Genomic DNA, 21,692 nt, shown 5'->3' on the forward strand with positions numbered 1-21,692 from the left:
TGAGTAGGGGTGAAGCCAAAAAACTGTTATAGTAGGGGCCAAGAATGAATCATAATTTTTTTTTTGAGGCCAAAATACTATTTTACCAATATACTAATATGTAATTTCATAAAATTTTAATGGGCTAAATGAAAAATCTGTCATTTTTTTTTGGTGGGGGGGGGGGCAAGGCCTCTGTCTGCCCCCCTTTGCCTTTGCCTCTAGGGTTAACATTAGCAAGTTTGTGCATGTAGCAAAGTAACCACATATATATACCTTGAAAACCACCCATGTTGATGTTCCAATCATCAATAATATTTTTTCCATGAACTTCATTCTCATTTTTCATACATCATTCAAGAACATAGATTTATTCTAAATTGGCTCATTTACAACATCGAGATTTGTAGCCTCAACTTCTTTCATTTTCTTGAGCTTCTACTTGACAAAGAGAGGCTAAGAAGATCTCTTACCCATTTTTCTTTGCCATCTTTAGCATAAGATGACTAACACTGTAACACCTCATACCTGACCCAATCGTCGGGTCTGAGCTACAGGATATCACATTTGTTGTCGGAGTAACTACGATCAATTACATTCAATTTATGCCATTAAACAATTAATTACGAGTATTATAAGCATATGATACAATATAAAATCATTCCCGAGTGCTACACAAGCCTACGAAATCTCTATACTAACCTGAGGTCAAATTAGGATTAAATTTTAATGTTTTCAAAATTCCAAGTTGTCGTCGTGACTTTGGGGGTTCCTCTTCGTGACGCAACATACTAACTTGGTCTCGTCGCGACGACAAATGGCCGATGTCCGATGTGATTGTCTATTTCTACATGGTACAAATTGACACCAATATGCAAATACCAAATCAATCAAATTACACTTCCATAACACATTTTCAACCAAATACACTGTTAGGGATCGTCCCGATTAAGCAACAAATAAGTAAAAATAGCGGAAGAAATTGAGAAGATGAACACACAAATTTAACGTGGAAAAATCCCTCCAAAGAGGATAAAAAACCATGGGCAAAGATAATTTTACTATAATGGCAAAAGAATGAAGAGTACAAAAGATGGAGATAAAACTAAACCCCGAAAACTTGAAAAACAAAGAACCCTCAAAACGTAAACACAAAATTCTCTGAATGTGTTATGAGTTCTAATCTAATGGGTGTATTTTCTAAGGTTGTACAAGAGCCTATTTATAGGCTAAATTCATATGTAAAATAATAATAAAATAATCTAAACTAATCAGTGTTTGACTGAAATAAATAAACAGAGTTTAACTAAAAGATTATTTCTCAAATTTGACTGAAAATAGGAGTCATACTTAACATACACAATGATCATGACTCAACTATGAACTACAACACCTTATTCATAATTGTACCAATGCCATATTACCATTTCTTCAATGCCATATAACCTATAAGTAAATTACCTAGTACAGTTCATCCAAAACATTTGACATATATGCATAATCAAATAGGCCATGGACAATTCAACATTTTATACATTTTAAACCTTGCATTATACTCAAATACATATTGCATTCATATGACCATTTCCATATTCCAAATTCTAACTCAAATGTTCATAAAATCATTTTATTACACCAACATTGATTCAACCTAGGTACATGCCTTATATTTAACAAAATGGGACTATAGAAACTTTCTTGAGTCGGGGATTGCTTCCTGGATGCTAGATCAACTATACGCATTCTTGAGGATCAACTATACTTGAGAACGAAGAAAACAAACTGTACAATGAGCAAAAATGCTTAGTGTTATTTCCATGATTCAAGTCAATACAAAACAAAATTTAAAACTATTGAATGCATTCAACTCAAGCTCAATTCATAATCAATTCTCATGCCATTTCATGCCAAAAACTTCCACTATTACATAACATACATATAGTCATTCCTAAATACCAATTCACTAGAAATACACCTAAATTTGCTACTTTTCATTCATTGCATATAGTACATAATCAATTCATTTTAACAACTATAGGTACACAACTACTTATTCTTATACCATCATCAACATGTATACATATATTCTAAATTTTATATTAGCATTCAACCATTTTTGAGGCTCTTGGCTCATTATTACTCAATCGGCCTCTAGGGCTCGTTTTTGACTTATTTCACATGATATTTCACATGTTGTCTATGTTACATTTCAATTCACATTTCATCTCATATACCATTTAGCCAATTCATGTTTTTATAACCCCCATTAACCATACACAGACTTAGGATGAATACACGGATCTGTCACTTCGAGTTACCCGATGGTGATGACACTGAACATGTACATATTACCACATCGAGTTGCTCGACAATGATGGTTTTCACAATCTGAATATCCTGTCACCCCAGATTTCTTGACAATGATGACTCTATATGTACAATCTATCACCCCGGGTTGCTCGATAACAATGGTTTTCAATCAATACCCTAACTCTATGACATGCCAACTATATCCGACTTTGTTCGAACAGTTAATAAAGTAACACATTTTTCAATTTCATTATATGATTCAATACATATTTCATCATATCCAATTCACCATCAATTCATCATGTAATATAGCATGTTTCAGCCCAATTTCATACTAACTATCATATATAAATTAAATCATACTACTTTCCATTCTATTCAATTTAGTCATTGTTTGATATTCAATCTCAACCATAACAATTCAATTAAAATAACCATTGATAACTCACCTTAAAATTATATAATGAAAAAGTCATGAATATGTAGTAATTAAATTGATCTTGAATCATAGAAATATAATTCAAATTTTTGAGTCACTTGTCGACAACATTCATTTTTCCTTTCCCTCTCGAAGGTTCTGCGTCAATGTTAGCTAAATATAATCACAAAGCATAAAACACCATCAATTTTCATTCAATTCACAATCAAATACAATATTAAGCATATTTTTCAATTTATTCAATTTAGTCCTTAAACCCGAGACAAGCATAACTTTTGATCTAAAGATTCAAATTGAAATTTGATTTCACTTTTACTTATTAAAGACCTTTTAATTTATATTCCTATTGAAAATTCATGAAAATTCTGCATTTTATTCAATTTGGTCCCTAATGTACAAAACCAATAATTAAGCTCTAAAATTTAGTCCTTTTTACGAACTAAACTTAATTTCTATCAATTTCACACCTAATTCTTCAAGAAATAAACAATGTAAACTTTTAAAAAGTTTAAAAGTTTCACAAATTAATTAGTACATGGGTTAGCAAAATGAAGCTCCATGGTTCAATTTCCATAAAAAAAGGGCTAATGACTTGAATTAAATGGTTGAATACCTTAAAACCCCAAAACGGCGTCCTCCCTTTGGTTTCTTTGTTTTGGCCGGTTGGAGAAGATGAAATTGCACCTCTCCTTCCACGTATCTCATATATATTATCTTTATAATTTAATTAATCTTAATTTACCTAATTAATCATGTTTAGTTAAAATTAATCATAATTAAACTAAATTAATGGCATATACTATCATCACCCACTAACCTTCTATAACATCTCGTATTTCAATGGTGTCAAAAATAGTGGTTTTAAGACCACAAATCCAACGAGTGAGTTCATATAATTGGTATTTAAATTATATGAGTTAATAATAATTTTTATTGAATTTTGTTTGAGGAATTTTAACCAATTGAAATAAAAGTTAGTATGAGTGGTTTGGTTAAAAAGTCAAGTGGTTATTGAAAACGAAGTATTAGGACCTCATTTCCGTAATTTAAGGCCATCAATATTTTATTAAATATTAAAAAAATTGTATTATATGTGAATTGAAGTTTGGTCCAATAATTTTGATGATTTATTGCTTAATTACGGTAAAATGATTAAATTGTAAAAGAGGTAAAAGTTAATTGTTATAAATTTAATATAGTAAAAAGACCAAAATGGTAACTAAACCATGGTCAAAATGTTCAAGTGGTGGTGGCATGATTAAATCCACTAACCTTTGGGCTATTTGTTCATTTAGTCCTAATTAGTTTAGGATTAAATTGAAATTAAGCTTGTTTAGTTAAAATCTAAAATAATTGAAGGACCAATTGTGAAATTAAACCTTCCTTGGTTGGTAATTATACCATATACTTATATTATGGACATTTATACACATGATTTAATAGTTTTACAAGTAATATTAATAGGGTAATTTACTAAAAAGTTAAAATTAAAGTTAAAATTAAAGAAATCAAAAGATATTATCATCATTTTTTTCTTTCTTCTTTGTGGGGGGAGGGGGGAGAACCAAATACACAATGGGAGGACCTTGCAAGTTTCGGCCAAGCTAGGGTTCCTTATTTAGTAGATTAAGAACGAGTGTAAAATTAAGAAAAAGAGAAAATTATCAAATAGCCCTGTACTTTGTCGTTGCTGCAGTTTAGCCTGAACTGAAATAATGGTTGATAAAACATTAGTTACTATTAATATCTCCTGAGTTGATGAACATAGGATAGAGTACAATTGGCATGCCAATAGGTTATTTTGCGCACAATACGAGCTTGATATGAGATGTGATGGGGATTCCTTTATATTTCTTTTGCACTAAATATATCAAAGTTCTGCATTTGTTGCGGACTATCGTGTTATATTACAGTGTTTTCTGGCATGTTACCGGGGGCGAATGTTAGCCTATGGGCTAGGCACTTAGTGCCGAGGCATGTTATCAGTTGGATTAGCTCATATGAGCGTATGTCATGTTCTCAAATCGTTAACCGTGTACTCATATCCGTATATCGTTCATTGGTAATGTTCTTGCATTAAATGTCTTGTTATAGAATTGTTAAAAGATTATTCGTGAATCTCCTGATAGCATTGTGGCTTGATAATGAATGATCTCATACTTGTTTATGTATAAACTTACTTGTTGTGATCTATGGTTGACAGGAATTCTGTTAAGAACCTTGTTGACAGGAACTTGGTTTATTAATCTTGTTATTTGAATTATTATGTTTAAATCAATAATCTTTATTGTTTAATCGACAAACTTACTAAGATTTATAAAAGCTTACTTGTGTTTGTTATGTTTTTTTAAATAACATTTTATGGATAATCGGGTGATCGGATCAACTCGAAGATTTACACTATCTAGGAATCTTTGGCAGATTTTTAATTTTGTATGGCTTATATGGCATGTAGTAAGGTTAATGAAATTGTTATAAGTTTATAGCTACGTGTTGGTTGCTTGGTATGTTTTTGATGATATAAACTTTAGAAATTCCTATAGTATGCCAAGTTAATTCTTAAGTTGTGCTCAATGTTTGATCATGAATGGTAGTAATTGGGTTGGATCTAGGCATGGTGTTCAAGGTCATGGTAAGCAAATTCAATGTGTGTGTATGGTGGCTTGTATGTTTGATTTAATAGATGAAGATTATAAATATTATGTGATGTGAATTTGAAAGACAACTTAGTTAAATTTAGGTGAGCATAATTGACATGTTTTGGTTGCCCTTGATGTGTTTTAGGGTGTTATAATGCTGAACTTTGGCTACTGTCTTGAATTGTTTTGGTAGAAGTCCTTAGGGTATTAATAGAAGTCCCATGCCAAAACTACCTTGCTCACTGGAGTGCGTTATACCGATAGAAGTCCTGGTTGTATCGGTAGAACCCAGAGTTGTATCGATAGAACTCCCAGTTCTACTAGTAGAATTTTGTAGCCTTTTCAAGGTCTTTCCATTTTTGAGTTCTACCGATACTTGTCCACCTAAGTAGCAGTAGAAATCCTTCAGACTTTAAAAACTCGTTAAGAATTAAATTAATTCAAGGTTCTTTAAAATGTTTATTTTGTCCAACACTTTGAAAATTTTTTTTTCAAGTCCCCGTAGGCTCAATTAGGGCCCATAAATGAATGTATTACTCCGATCTGAATTATTATGAAATTCTGATAATTAAATTGGCAACTTGATGCTATCTGTTATTGATTGTTCTGGATTGTACAGTAATATGCCATAACTCTAATCCGACGACAGGGACGGGCTATGTGTGTTACACCTTCATTTTAATTTGGTTTATTTACCATTTTAATCCTTTAGATCATTGCTATCTAAGTCCTTAAGCCTTTCTAATTAAAAATCTATAGTGATTAAAATTTTACAATTTAATCCCTAAGCCTTAATTAACCATAATTTCAGCTAAATTACTTAACCAAATTTCAATTCATCAATACGCTAACTTCGTAAATATACCTATTTAATATTTATGGACTTGGTTTACGAAAATGGGGTTCCAAAATCATGCTTTTCAATACCACTAGAAACTAAATTGTTGTAAACACCACATCATCACTTTTTCAAAGGACTAGCTTCGATAGCCTAAGCACTAGCTAGTTCATCCATTGTTTTTTTAAAGGGGTTAATATTTTCTTCTTCTATTTTTTCAGCTCTAAGATTCTTAGCCTTGATTGTTACAACATTAGGAACACCATCCTTTTCCTTTTTGACTCATTTAGTAATAAAAGCCTCACTTTCCAATGTTGTAACATTTGAAGCAACATTCACATCTAAAGCTTTTTCTTCTTCAGGATCAGAACCAAGTAATCTTTTAATAAACCTAGTTTATGTCTTTGACTTGCGTATCTAATATAGCAAATTTCTTTAGTGTATCTAATTCCAATGCATGTTTTAAGAATAATTTCTTTAGTGACTTCGAATTTTTCTATCAATGTTTTCTTTGATTCTGATTCTTTTTCTCCATCAAGAATCATATAGTTATCAATAATAAGACTGTCAAGTTTGTTCAAAAGATTAATACTCTATTTAGGAAAACTTAGTACATTATCAAACAAAATTATACTAGAATAATACTTCCTAGGTTCTGATGATGCGTTTGGTAATATTATCAAGATCAATAGAAGTTTGACATTAGTAGATTCATTAGATACAATAATTTCAATCAACCAACTTGTGACACATCTTGGATGGTATCCAAGTATGCTTGAGTTAAGTTCTCTTTATAGATCGAAGAGCTGACTCTTAGTTTCACAACACACTTTGAAACACATCAATTCGAGTTTGTGATATAAAGTTATGGTCATTTTAGTGAGGACTATGCAAGTAGAAATTTGAGTACGATGAGTTGAAGCCTTTGGAAGTCTCTTAAGCCACCAATTGTTATTTTTTAGGCTTAAATTTTAGCGTTTTATATTACTTATAATTTTATTTAAGATACTAAATATTTATTCATTTACTTAGAGTTTCAATTATATAAGACTTATAAAACCAAATATTTAATTAATTTTAAGAGTTTTTAATTTCTTGTTTATTCATTAAATAGAGTTCGAGTATAGATTAAAATGTTAATGCTAACATTTTATATTATTTTCTGAGGAGTTTATATTTCCTTTAAACCCATTTAAGAAGTTGCTCTTGACATCTATTTAAAAATTATGATGTTCAAGTGACTAGATACAATAAAAAGCAATTTTATGGTTTTAAGAAGTGGTACAAGGGCAAATTTTTCATCAATGTCAACCTTTTCAACCTATATATATATATATATATATATATATATATATATCATTAAGCAAGAAGCTTAGATTTATTTCTACTAATGTTCCATTGTTCATCAGTTTTATTTTTGAAGATTCATTTTAAGCTAATGATGTCGCACCCTTCATGATGAAGTACAAGTTGTAAAACATCATTTCTCCCAAATTGGTACAACTCTTCTTGCATTGTCTAAATATGGTGTTCATTATTCAAGACCTTCTTGACTTTTTGGGTTCAATAGAAGAAGTTTAACATTCCAGTCTAACCATTTCTCTATAATTAGTTTTATGCATATCTCTAATTCTCTTACCATCATGCAAACTACTAATTACATTATCAATAGGTGATTTTTGTGTACATTAGATGAATGTTGTAGATAGATTGGATTATCTTATGGTTGATCTTATGTTTTTGTTGCCTTTTTGCAACATCCTCTAAGACATACAGGTTCCCAATAGATTATGTTGTAGTTTCTATTATTTTAAGAGCATCATAAACCACCAAGTTGACTAACTTTATCATGGTTTTTGTAACCTCCCTAACCCGACCTAGACATTATGGCCGAATTCTGAAGACTACATTGGCCACCAAAATGACCCAGTTAGACTTTTCTATTTCAAATGTACTTTTAAACCATTTACTTATACGCTCAAAACTAGTGAAATCGAATGTTTCTCTTAATTTCGCAAAAATATGTAAATTTCAAAAATCGATAGATTTTAGTATTATATTTGTAAAGATTGATTATTTTGAAAACTAAGTTGAATTTTTATTAAAACTTTTTTCCATATTGCAATGAAAAGGAGTGATGTTGATGATTTTATTAAAACCAAGTTTCATGCATAATCATTTCAAATAACAATTTAAGCAATTTTCTAAAAAAAAAATATAATGTCATGCAATCAAAATAATCCCAATTTAAAAACCCATTACACAATCCAAATGAAATTTATTACAGTCCCAAAAAAATTATTAAAAACAAGTTTAAATACTTTAAATATAAAAACATCCAGGTTGCTCCTTCAAAAGCCATGTCCGAGTCTTGACCTCAAGGATTATCTGAAAAATAAATTAGTAGACTAAAGAATGAGCTAATAAGCTCAGTGTGAGTCATAACTCAAGTATTTAGTATAAGACAGTAAACATAACATTCAAGCCAGTAAATTAATAGAGAATTTAAAACAACACAGATTTACAGTTTTCAACATGCATGAGCATGTCGATGTAATAATTCAGAGAAGTTCCTACCCAACTCCGCTACACACCACAGTAAGAGTTCCCCATAACTCATCCATCTAAAAACACACTATATTGTGGACAAGTCACTAGTAATTGAAGTTAAGCTGTTAGAAATATATGTGGACAAGCCACCAATAATTGCATTCAAGCTGCCAGAAATATATGTGGACAAGCCACCAGATATGCAAATATAATGTCAAAAATATGTGGACAAGCCACCAGTAATTGTAGTTATACTGCCAGATCTTCCTCTTTTCATAAACACCCTAACCCCAATGCAATACAGTGTAACATACAGTGATAGTAACAAAATTGGTACAGTAGGCATGATTTTAACATGCAACTAGATTTACCAGAAACAGTAGGCATGTTTTAAACATGCATTCAATATGTACGGTAACAGTCAGTTGTATGCGTACATGCAATCAATATACGTTTCAGTCAATGGCATGTTATACATGCAATCAATATAGGATACAATCAGTGGCATGCTATTTAATATGAAACATGTAATGTCATACATTCAATCAATCGATAATGATAGCACTTCCACACCCGGTTACTTCATTTTAGGGTTATATATCATTCAACTAATGCTTATTTGGGTCATTTAGATCATTTGGTCACCATGACTTACCACAAACCAAAATAAAAAAATTAACATGCTTTCAATTAATCATCAACACAAAATTTAGGACCCACACCTGATATATGCAAATCCAAAGCCTTATTGTAAATCCACAACTCCTAAGACCCATACTTGATTAGATTTATATCAGATTTGTACATAAGATGAGCATTAAATGGTTAGAATTCAACCTCTAAATCCATATAGGGTTTGGCCAAAATAAGAAATGACTATACTTTTCAAATCTAGATTCAGTGATTGCTACCCACACTTCCACTCCTTTAAAACTGATATCCATCAATCTTTTGGTGCTAATAAAGATCTGAGTGATCCAGATTGAAACCTGCAACAAAATAGTATACATAAGATTAACATATAGAATTCGACCCTAAAAAAGAAAAAATAAATGAGATTAGATTAAGCTAATCACCACTTATGCTTCATCGGAGTAGATCAGAATGTTATGGGCTCAACAAAAAATCTTGAGTAAGTAGAGTGATTTGGCTAAGGAAAATAAGTGATGGAGAAATAAGGTAAAGATCATGTCACATAAAGACAAAATGGTTAAGAAGGAAGAAAAGAAAAAGAAAAGAGAAAAAGAAATGAAAAGTATTTACGGTGGCAGTTCGGCAGCAACTCGGCGATGACACGGGGAAGATGGGTAGCGTAAGAAGGGGTGACAATGAAAGGAAAAGAAGGGTAGTAATGAAGGTAAACTATGGTGAAGTGAGAAGAAAAAAAGAGAATGAAATAAAAGAGGAGAAGAAAAAGGATGACGACAGTGGCGGCGGCACAACGGTGGCATGACGGCAGTGCGACAATGGATCAAGGTGGAGGGTGTGGTGGTGTGACGGTGGTGCAAATTGCAGTAGAAAGGGAGATATGGCAAGAAAGTGAAGAGAGGGAGAAAAATGAGGAGCTAGGGAATGGGGCGACATAGGGTGGTGGTTTTTAGAGAGAAAAATGACAAAAGAAACAAAAAAAAGTTGGTGGTTTCTTTGGTGATAGGGACAACCCAAGTTAGGCAAATGGGGAAAAAAGGTAGGTGAGGGAATAAAGGAGAAGAAAGACAAGGAAAAGAGGTAGATGAAGGAGAAAAATTAGGAGAAGATTAAGGGATGGACAACTCACTTTGGGAGGGCAATGGAAGGGTTGACTAAGGGGAGTTGAAATTTAACAAAAATGCTAGAGAGGGGACTCAAACTTGGATCTCAAGTGTAGTTACACTACTTCTTAACCACTAGACCAGAACTCATTCTTGTTTAAACTGTTACAACAATAAATTATAAAATGGGGTCTGACAACTTTACCTTCCTTAAAAGAAATTTTGTCATAAAAATTTACTTGATCCGAACAGATGAGGATACTGTTGACGAATTGAGTCCTTTGGCTCCCATGTAGGCTCTTTAGTGCCTTGATTCCTCCACAAAACTTTTACCAGTGGAATTGCTTTTTCCCCAGAATCTTAGCCTCATGCTCCAAAATCTAAACAGGTTCCTCCTTAAAAGATTAATTCAGTCTCACCTCTCTCTCCTCAATTAGAACCACATGAGATGAGGTAGATCGATACTGCCTCAACATAGAGACATGTAACACGTCATGAATATAGTCCAACTTAGGATGTAACTCTAACTGATAGGTCACCAGTCCAATCCTCTTAAGGATCTTATAAGGCTTAATAAAACTTGGGCTCAACTTGCCCTTCCGACCAAGTCTCAGAATTTTATTCTATGGTGACACTTTCAAAAATACTTAATCCACGACACTGACCTCTATGTCCTTTCTTTTCAAATTTGCATAAGACTTATGTCGATCTGAATCTTCTTACAATCTATCCTAAATCAGCCTAACCTTACCCTCAGTCTCCTGAACTAGTTTTGGACCCAACATTTTCTTCTCACCCAGGTAAGTCTAACACAAAGGTGTTTGACACTTTCGACCATATAATGCCTCGTAAGGTGCCATTTATATGCTCAACTGAAAGCTGTTATTATACACAAATTCTACTAATGGAAAGTGCTCCTCCCAACATAACTCCTCAGCATATCCTCAAGGATCTGAATAACTCATTTAGAATACCCATCAGCCTGTAGATGAAAAGTCGTACTAAAATCTAGTCGAGTACCAAGTGTCTCATGCAGATTCTTTTAGAATCGAGATGTAAAATGAGGATCACAATCCAAAATAATTGATGCTGATACCCCATGCATCTCGCTATCTCAATGATATATAACCTTGCCAACTTCTGCAGAGAATAACCCGTAAGAATCGGTAGGAAACGAGCTGACTTAGGCAATCTATCCACAATCACCCAGATAGAATCTTTCTTAGTAGGTGTTGCAGGCAACCCAGTAACAAAGTCCATAGTCACTTGCTCCCATTTCCACTGAGGAATCTTGATAGGCTGTAACAAACCAAAAGGGAACTAGTGCTCAGCTTTCAGTTATTGACACATCAAACACTTAGCCACATAATCTGTTACCTCAAGCTTTAGACCAAGCCACCAATAAAGTTCTTTCAAATCGTGATACATCTTATTTCCTCCAAGATGCATAGCATAAGGGCCACTGTGCTCTTTCTAAAGAATAGATTGTCTTAGATCCTTATTATCCGACATACAATACCTCTCTCAAAAACACAAAACACCGTCTGAATTGAACCCAAAATTCGTAGCTTTACCTTCCCCAATCTGTTTAATCCGAGGCAAAAGAGACACATCCAAAGGGTGCTTCTTTTTAATCTCATTAACCAAGGTACGCTTTACTTGCAACTCTGCAAGTAAGCCACCATCCTCATACAAACTCAACCTAGCGAACATTACTCTTGGATTGATCATCGACCTTCTACTAAGATTATCTGTCACTACATTAGCTTTCCCAGGATGGTACTCAACGTACAGTCGTAATCCTTAAGTTCAAGTCATTTTGGGAGAGAAAATACTTAAGACTCTTGTGATATGTGTAAATAATACACTTCTTACTATACAAATAATGCTTCCAAATTTTTAGCGCTAACACCACTGCTTCCATCTCAAGATCATGAGTCGGATAATTACACTTGTGTGGTTTAAGTTGCCTTGATGCATGGGCCACAACCTTATCGTCTTGCATCAATACACAACCAAGACCAGTTTGAGACGCATCACTATAAACCATATTTTCCAAACTTAAGCTGAATCATAATCTATGCTTGAGTTAACACAAACTCACACTTTTCAAAACTAGCTTGCTAATCCTTGGTCCGTTTAATAGGAAAACTATTCTTCAATAGCTTAGCTAAAGGAGCAGCAATCAAAGAAAATCCCTCAAAAAACCTCCGATAATAATTCACTAGTCTAAGGAAACTTCAGATTTCAGAAACATTTTTTGGTTGCTTTCCAGAATACCCTCTATCTTTTTTGGATCCATACGAATACCTTTAGTAGATGCCACATGACCTAGAAACGTCACTTTCTTAAGCCAGAATTCACGCTTACTAATATTAGCATAAAGCTTCTTTTCACAGAGAATTTAGAAAACAACCCTAAGATGTTTATCATGCTTGGTCTCAATCTTAGAATAAATCAAGATGTCACCGATAAACACAACAACAAAATGATCTAAAAATGAATGAAACAATATCGCCCTCAGCCCGATCTGATTTTCCAGATCTGGATCTTGGGTGTTACAAAACAAATATAACTTATCTTGATTCCCTCCTACAAACTTTCAACTATTTAGAACTTAGTTAAGAAGAATATTCTAATAAAAGTTTAAAAATGAATATACAATAGGTAATTAAATCATTGTATAGGGGATTATAGGCCAATCTTATAACTTAAATTACATTGTTTTAATGTGTAACCATTAAGTAATGTTACCAACTTGATTTGTCTGCGTAACAGCCCACCTCACCACTCTTTTGGAATAGCTTTAGCGTTGCCTCTTCTAGAGTAGACCCAAATCAACTTACCTGTAATGTAATACACAAAAGTAAGTTCATGAGAACTTAGTGAGAATACTCTAATTACCTGATTCATGTTGTACATCACATCTAGTAATTCAACCATCTCATTGCTCTTTATTCTTTAACCTGTCTTCTGGCGGATACCTCTCTTCGGAGTCCATTCTTTACACCATAAGGGCAAACCTCTACCATGAAATCATGCCTTATCTTTCACACCTTTGATACTTTACTCGAGTTCTACATTCCACACTTTCGTGGTCCCTTGACCAATCCCATTCCGGAGTCCTATACAAAGTATTATTATTTTTATATACATACTTTAAGTCATCGTTTCTTCTAAATTCATGAATGATTTCGTGCAAATACAGAAATACATTCTTCAATTTACCAGACCTATTCTTTACTTAGTTTTTATTCTTCTAAATGCTCTTGCGCATTGTAGTTTCTCTATTTTTATCTTAATACCATGTAAGATCCACCCCAACGACTTATATGGAGCTCACCACAAAGAAAACTTATTAGATTATCTTATCGAAAGTGTAACATGATATGCCACAAGTCTTTTCCTTCAGAGTTAATTATACTTATTATTTCTTTAGAGTTTGCCATGCATACTATCCCTTCAATGTTTGTCACATATACTATCCCTTTAGAGTTATTCGAGAATATTATTTATTTCTTTTAGGGTTCGCCATAGAGGCATTTACTTCAGATGGTTGCCATAAGGGCCATTCTTTTGTGTGCGTCACGAAGATGTTCCTTTCATCCTTTTCCACAAGGGCTTCCCTTTCCTTAGATTGCCACAAAGGCTCTCTTTTCATAGATTGGCACAAAGGCTTCGATTTCATAAAAGGCCTTCAATTCTCTAGCGTGTTCACGATAAAGATTCACCTAGAATCACATTTCGTGAGGTTTGTCCGTCATCCTCCTGGGTCACTCAGAGAACCCCATTAGGTAATAACCTTCATTTAGTTCTTTCCACATGATGCCATAGCCCACCAGCTATGGTCTTACACGATATTGTCTTTTCATTTGATGCCATAGCTTAGCTATGGTCTTACACAATATGGAGCCATGACCGTAGACTTTGCTTTCAGAGATTGTGTTTAAAGTCTCGATGGACCCCTTTAAACGTCATCGCAGAGATAGACATAGACTCACTAGTAAACCTTTCATGCATTGAAACCATTTAAACGTAACACATAATTCACCTCATACATTCAAAACATGCCCATATAGTCAAGCTTCAACTTTAGATTATTTATCACATATTCTATACCTGTAAGATTCTTTCGAGTCATGCATGCAACCATCTACTAATATTCACGCATTAACATATTCATCATACCATCCTTCTCTAGTTTTAGTTTACAGTTCATACGGTTCTTTATGGAAGCATCTTGAATAAATAGCGTACACACATGAGTCAGTTTAGAGACTCACCTGACAACCCCAAACAACAATATGATCCCTAGGTCCAAACATCCATTAAGAAATCTTAACAACCATTACTTATAAAACATAGGGATACCGTTAAAACTCATTCATATGACTTTTATCAATATTGGGAACGTAGATAACCTCTATACAACATCTTACTTCTTCATCTTACTATTTACGCAAATAAAACAAACTTACTCTTTCAGAAGTTAAGATGCAAGTCTATAATACTTACCAAAAATATGAAATAACTTTCTGCATGAACTCCGATCCTTAGTTTTTAGCTCAGTAATAAGGATTCCTAATTAGCTCCAAAGCAATTTGACAATGGTGTTTTCAAATAAAAGGAAGAAGATAACTCTCCATTTCCTTATAAAGCTCACATCAATATATATGTAAAACCAAGACTGCCCTTATTAGTTGCTTACAACTTTAGAGAAAGGTATAGAAGAATCCAAACTCTTTACGTATCTTTGATTTATCCCGATCCTAAGGAGGATCCGGGAATGGCGTGTCACTGTCTTAAAATCATTTTCTTGGAAACCATATTTCTGGCGTATACCAATTTACTACAGTTTAAGCTAGTATGAAATATAAACTATTTCTCAATCAAATATAAATAAGATGATACACTTTGAAAACCATAAATACTTAAACTTCAATTGAAATCATAGTTTCGTAAGAACAAGTTTAAATAAAAAATTTATTCTTCGAATGTGGACATTTGAAACCACCTACATGTCATGCAGAACACAAAATACAAGGAGTCTTATGGCAACAATTGTCTTCTGGCGTAGTCTTTAGAGATTCCTTTACTTCGTCAGCAGGCTTGAGAAAGAAAGGTAACTAGGTAAGTTCATAGAACTTAGCGAGTTCCAAAAGAAAGTATTGCAATAGTTACATATAATTCAAGTCAGCCTTTCCACCTCAGTAAAGTCACACAATTTACCAGTTGGCAAATACAAACCACAAATAGGCTATATGCAAAACACTATTCCTTTGGCGTGTACACTATACCCATGCAATCATAAAGACTACCTTATTCTTGTTAGCCACAAACCCTGGTCCATATATAGAGCCATATCAATCTTTCATTCATTTTTCTTTGTCATAATTTTCCAATCTGGTTTGTAATAACACTTGCCCTACCAGAGGTTACATGACCATTTTCATGTATCGTAATTTGCCAGTTCAATTCTCATTTCATTGAAGGCAACACCATGAATTCATTTCTATGTATCATATTATGTTATTCATTTCAGAAGCAAGGGGTAGTGGCTTAAACACGAAAGAAGGTTCTTACATCTTAACATAGACGACCAAACCAGATCAATAACAACAAGCATTCATCACTTTTGTACAACCATTTCATCTTCACAAAATATGTATACTTACCTTAAACTAAAAATAAAAAAATGTATTACACACACATGGTGTAAGAAGGAACTTACCAAAAAAATACAACAAGTTCAAACAGTAGGAATTTTGCCCTTATCATGAGAACCTTCAGGATTTTCTTGAGCCATAATATAAATAGTTAAACTTATCAGACTGTATGCCAGAAAACTAAACAAGCATGCAAGTAACATCATTACAAAACCTAGATTTAGGAAGTTTTCTTCCTTATACTAAAAAATGACTCTTAAGTGTGTATCCCTAAAGTAACGTAAATAACCTAAGGTTCATTGAGATTTACCAGGTGCTAAAACAATGAAAGAGTTAGCTAAGTACAACAAAGCTAAATATTCAAGCAGGTCTCTGGTCTTAGGCTTTTCGAGAGAGAAGTGTGGAGAAAGTTTGAAAAGAATACGGGGACACAAGAGACAATGTGAAAGCTTGCTCAAGAATCTAGTACCAATTGTATACAGATAGACACGTAAGCTAGGTTTAGTGGATAAATCTACTTATCCTACTAACCTCCTCGATTCCTATGACTAATAACTTTATTTCTCATCATAAATGTGAGTCTTATTGGCTAAGGTAACTTATTTATATTCTAACCAATTCCCATTTGTCTAGCTAAATTATTCAACTAGAATAATAAAATAACAAAATAATAAATGATTCTATCAAATTGAGAACTTAAAATATTCGTCTAACAGTTGGGCTGGCGTATAGTCTTCAAAAGAGTCCGCCAAACCATCAAGCTCACCCATCAAAGGTTTTGCCCAAGTGTGCTCTCATAGACATACATACTTAGTATCTCTCATTAGGTTTTCTCTTTCTCAAGTAGCTATTTTAGTACTATGACTCCTCCATAACACTTTAACTAAGGGAATTCTTTTATTTCTTAGCTCCTTAACTTCTCTCGCTATAATACCAATAGGTTTTTCTTCGTAGGACAAATTCGGTTCAACCTCTAGTTCTTCAATTTGCAGAACATGATTAGGGTTGGAGCTATACCTTCTCAACATTGATGCATGAAACACATTGTGGATCATTGACAAAGCTAGCCTGTATGCCACTAGTCCCACACTCTCTCCAAAACTTCATAAGGCCCTACAAACCTTGGACTAAATTTTCCTTTCTCACCAAACCTAATGATCTTTTTCCAAGGGGAGACCTTTAAAAATAATTTATCTCCAACCTCAAAGGAGATTTCCTTCCTTTTCAAATCTGCCTATAACAACCCGTTTTCCAGTGGTGTCAAAAATAGTGGTTTCGGGAACACAAATTTGACGAGTGAGTTTTTAAATATTATTATTTAATATTTATGAGTAAATTATAATAGTATATTGAATTTTGGTTTAATAATTTTTGTAAATTGAATGAATTGTTAAGTACAAATGGGTTGTCCCTAAACTTAAGTGGTTTTAGCAAATAAGGTATCAGAACTTCTTTTCTCTAAACCAAGATCGTAAATATTTAATATAAATATTTATGAATTTATTATATAGGTGTATTGAAATTTGGTCCAAAAAAATTAATGTTTAGATAGTTAATCAAGTAAAATGGACTAAATCGAAAAAGCTGCAAAAGTTAATTGCTATGAGTTTATTAATGCTTAATGGTTATAAAATCATCGTTGGATGGCCTTTTTCGGTAAATTGACCATAATTAATTAGTGGGGATGGCTAGTAGGTGCATTAGTTAAAAATAATATGTATTTTATAACAATAAAATTATAAATAAAATATGTTAAAATAAGTAAAGCAAAAGTCATCTTCCTTATTTTTTTTCTTCCATCGAAATAGAAACATAAAACTCCCATGTTTAAAGCTTAAATGATTCGGCCAAGTTGTGTTCATGCATGGTATGCCTTTGTTAATCCATTTTTCGTAAATTTTATGATTTTGAGATCGTTCCAACTAGGTCAAGCTAACCTGTATCACCGATTTCAAAACTATTAAATATTTTAAAACTTTCCATTGATGAATCTTAGAAATTTTGATAGGAATTATTAGATTTGGAAGCTATGAAATATTTTAGGACTATTTTGTAAAGTGATTTTGGTTAGTTTTTGGTTTAAGGACTAAATTGATAAAATAATAAACTTGGCATGAAATTCTTGTGATATTTTAATAAATATGGGCTATAATTTCATAGGGAAAAATTCTGCTAGCATAAAATTGGTTTAATTGTGATAGATTTGAAAGTTTCGAGTTTAGGGACTAAATTAAATAAAAGGTAAAAGTTTTGGTTAAAAGTGTAAAATGTTGATAAAAGGTCAAATATGTGAATTTTAGTATTTAAAAGTAATTGAATGGGATAATTTAATTAAATTATTATATAGATTAAGAAACAGATCAATCGATAGACAAACGCGAAAAATGAAAAACTGTTGATTAGACTTTGGAGTCGTTTTTACTGCAGAATTACTTTAGGTACGTTTGTATTTGATTTTGGTGATGTCTATTGATGTTTTGAATTAAAAATATGATATATGTGATTAATTATATAAATATGTATTTGTATGTATTTATGATTTACATGTTTAAGGAAGGTAAGTTTTTAAAATGGAAATAAAGAACCAATTTGTAAACTATGGCAAAGGTATATGTATGAATTGAACTTTAACAATATTATGGAATTTAAAGGATTATGTGATCTATTGAATAGTTATGAAATGGAACAATAATGGATTGAAATCTAAAGTATAAAAATGTTACAAATTGAAAATAAATCATATTATGACATGGTATGTGTTGATCTTGTGAAATATGGTTCAATACAATAAAGATGGAAAGATTATGGAATGTATGTGATCAAGGCAAAAGTTGTAAGCACGTATAGGTTATGTTATATAGAATAAGCCTGTGTGAACTTAGTGAATATCTTGGATACAAATGACATGTCATTAGGGCGTATCAGGCTTCATGCCAGTTTATATTTAGCGGCTTCGTGCTGATGTTTTTAGTAGCAGGCACTTTGTGATGGTGTTTTATTTAGCATGTACTATGTACTGATGATGGATACCATACTGATGGCTTGAGGTCCTGTATATGTTACAGATTTTCTGAAGCTTGTGTGAGCAACATCATGTATCAGTTAATGTCTTTATGTTAGCTTATGTGAGCATTACCTTCTCGTGTATCTGAAGTCAATTTACGATTGTTCTCTGAGCAAAACAATTAATTATCGAAATGAAAATTGAATAGAAATATATGATAATTTATATCTTGATATATGATTATTGGCATGTTACGTTCGGTTAAATGAAAATAGATATATGAAATGCAATATTAGATATAGACATTTGGAATGAAATGCGAGTCTTAAATGTGTTTACTTGTAATGTTTATGACATGATAAAGTTATATGTTTTGTATATGTTAACTCACTAACCTTGTGAGATTTGGTGTGTATAGGAAGTAAATGAACTCATGACCTTATTTATGAAATTAATTGTGAAATGTTTTAGTTACAACAATTATGGTAAGTTAAAATTTAAGTTTAATACGAACTTACTAATCTTTATGTAAGCTTACTCTATTGGTTGTTTATTCTTTGTAGATTATCAGACTTTTACTGTCGATTGGAATGTCATTGGAAATCACACTATTCGACAACTTATGCGGCAGCTATTTGTTTATTTTGGCTGGTTATAAGGGACATGTAAATAGAGTTTTGGTATATATGTATGTTTTAAGCACTGTGGTTATATTTTGTGTCAAATGAAGTATGAGATGTGTATATTGATGGGAATCGCAATTAGTATTTTGGTTGATTGTAGTTTATGATGGTGATGAAATGTTTTTGGTTTTAAAAGCATTTGGAATAGGTGATTTGGTACAAATGCTTAGGTAGCTTAGTAAACCTTGGTTGTTGATTTTGGTCCTGATAAATAAGGTATATTTGATAGTTGAATTAGTATGAAATGTTCAGTAGTAGTATTTGAATGGATTATGTTTTATATGTTGAATTGTGGTGCCAATAAGGACATATTTGTTAGGCACTTAGGTTGATTGTGAGTTGATATGTTTTGACTTGTATAGGCAGATTTTGGATATGTGTAATTGTTGGTTATTGCATAGCTTGGAGCCCAAGAATTTGGATGTGAAATGGCTTGATCTTAAAGGTAGTTTTGAGCACACACAACCTATGACACAGGCTGCCACACGACCATGTGTCCCACATGGTTATATGACATAGCTATGTGATTATTTAATTTTTGGTGCAGGATCGTCCATCTGGTCTTATAGAGTTACATGGCTTGGCAACACGATCGTCTGACCCTAAATTCAAATTGTACATGGTTTGAGAACACGGTTGTGGAGTAGCCTCACGACCATAGTTGGGGCCACACGGGCTGGTATCTTTCACAAGGCCTAGCCATCCGGCCGTGTGACCCTTGTTTACACATTTTACTTAAATTTTTGTAGAAGTTTCAATTTAATCCATATTTGATCTCAGTTTATTTTATATGTTCTGTAAGCTCGATTTAGGTCATAAATTGATTGAAAAGCATGAAAAAAAATTTAAATGCATTATTTGGTTGTTATTAGACCTGATCATGGGTCGGGCCACCCAACCTGGCCTGAAGGCCTGCCCAAAATGTGGGAGGGATTGGGCAGAATATAAGACCAAAAAATGGGCTTAGAAAAAAAAATAAGACCCGTTTTAGAAACGGGCCGGGCCTTAGGAAAGGAATTTTTGATTTTAAATGTTATTTTCTTGTTGTTTTCTTCCTATTTTGCTACCATTTTATTATTATGTTGCTACGATTTTGTTGTTATTGTTTGGATATTGTATAAAACTTATTTTATTGTTAATTTTTTATTATTTTAAAGGCATTTGTTAATTTTGTTATTATTTTAGAGGCATTTGCTTGTTAAGTTGCATTTATCTTAGTGTTATTTAAGTCTACTTATTTTTTAAAATTTATTTTCAATTTTTTGGGAAATATTTATTTTGATGTTTTTAGTATTTTGGATGTCTTATATATATTTAAAAATTATATAAAATTAATATAAAAAATTAATATGGACGGGCCGGGTCAGGCTCGATTTTTTTATTTTTATCCAAGTCGGGCTTGGGTAAAATTTTAGGCCTATTTTTTGGGACGGGACGGGCTCGGGCCTAGTAAGTGGTCCTGAATTTTTATTTGAGCCCAGTCTGAACCTGACTCGACCCGACCCATGAGTACCTCTAGTTGTTATGAAATACTTTATGAAAGTTGTTCAAGGTTGGTTGTCGTAACACCTTATAGCTCGAATCGATCGATTAGACCTGGTATAGGGTTTTACATTTAGTGGTATCAGTGCTATGATTTAGTCGATTCTAGACTGAACGTAACATGTATTAAGTCTAGAATTACATGCCACCGTATAACCTGTGATAGTATGATGCCTCCTAATCAATTTGACCTGTTTTCTTATAGATTAAAGATGTCAAATGAATCCAATCGAGCATGTTCTGACGGAGTTTTAAGTTATGTTCCAGCCACAGATCAGGGGCTGCTCTTAA

At 32.7% G+C, this 21,692-nt stretch overlaps 1 protein-coding gene across 1 annotated transcript; it reads right to left on the reverse strand.

Annotated features, from left to right (window-relative positions):
- Positions 1-9,698: 9,698 nt before the first annotated feature.
- Positions 9,699-12,237, reverse strand: LOC105781414 (uncharacterized). Its single transcript, XM_012605953.1, has 4 exons — positions 12,081-12,237; positions 11,884-11,975; positions 11,636-11,805; positions 9,699-9,744 (listed from the first exon to the last, which is right to left on the reverse strand). Exons 1-4 carry the CDS (start codon positions 12,235-12,237, stop codon positions 9,699-9,701), a joined length of 465 nt encoding a protein of 154 aa, XP_012461407.1.
- Positions 12,238-21,692: the final 9,455 nt, after the last annotated feature.

The sequence above is a fragment of the Gossypium raimondii genome, chromosome 13 (genome assembly GCF_025698545.1).
Source record: "Gossypium raimondii isolate GPD5lz chromosome 13, ASM2569854v1, whole genome shotgun sequence".
In the NCBI taxonomy this organism is placed as follows: Eukaryota; Viridiplantae; Streptophyta; class Magnoliopsida; order Malvales; family Malvaceae; genus Gossypium; species Gossypium raimondii.

Bases quoted from the DNA above. Each gene is read 5' to 3' on its own strand.
- LOC105781414 (XM_012605953.1), bottom strand. From the start codon at position 12,237: ATGATCAATCCAAGAGTAATGTTCGCTAGGTTGAGTTTGTATGAGGAT. The intron at 11,806-11,883 runs GTAACAGATTAT...GGTTTGTTACAG, and splicing joins GGCTTGGTCTAAAGCTTGAG to CCTATCAAGATTCCTCAGTG. The intron at 9,745-11,635 runs GTTATATATCAT...ATTTTGTTGCAG, and splicing joins TCTCTGCAGAAGTTGGCAAG to GTTTCAATCTGGATCACTCA.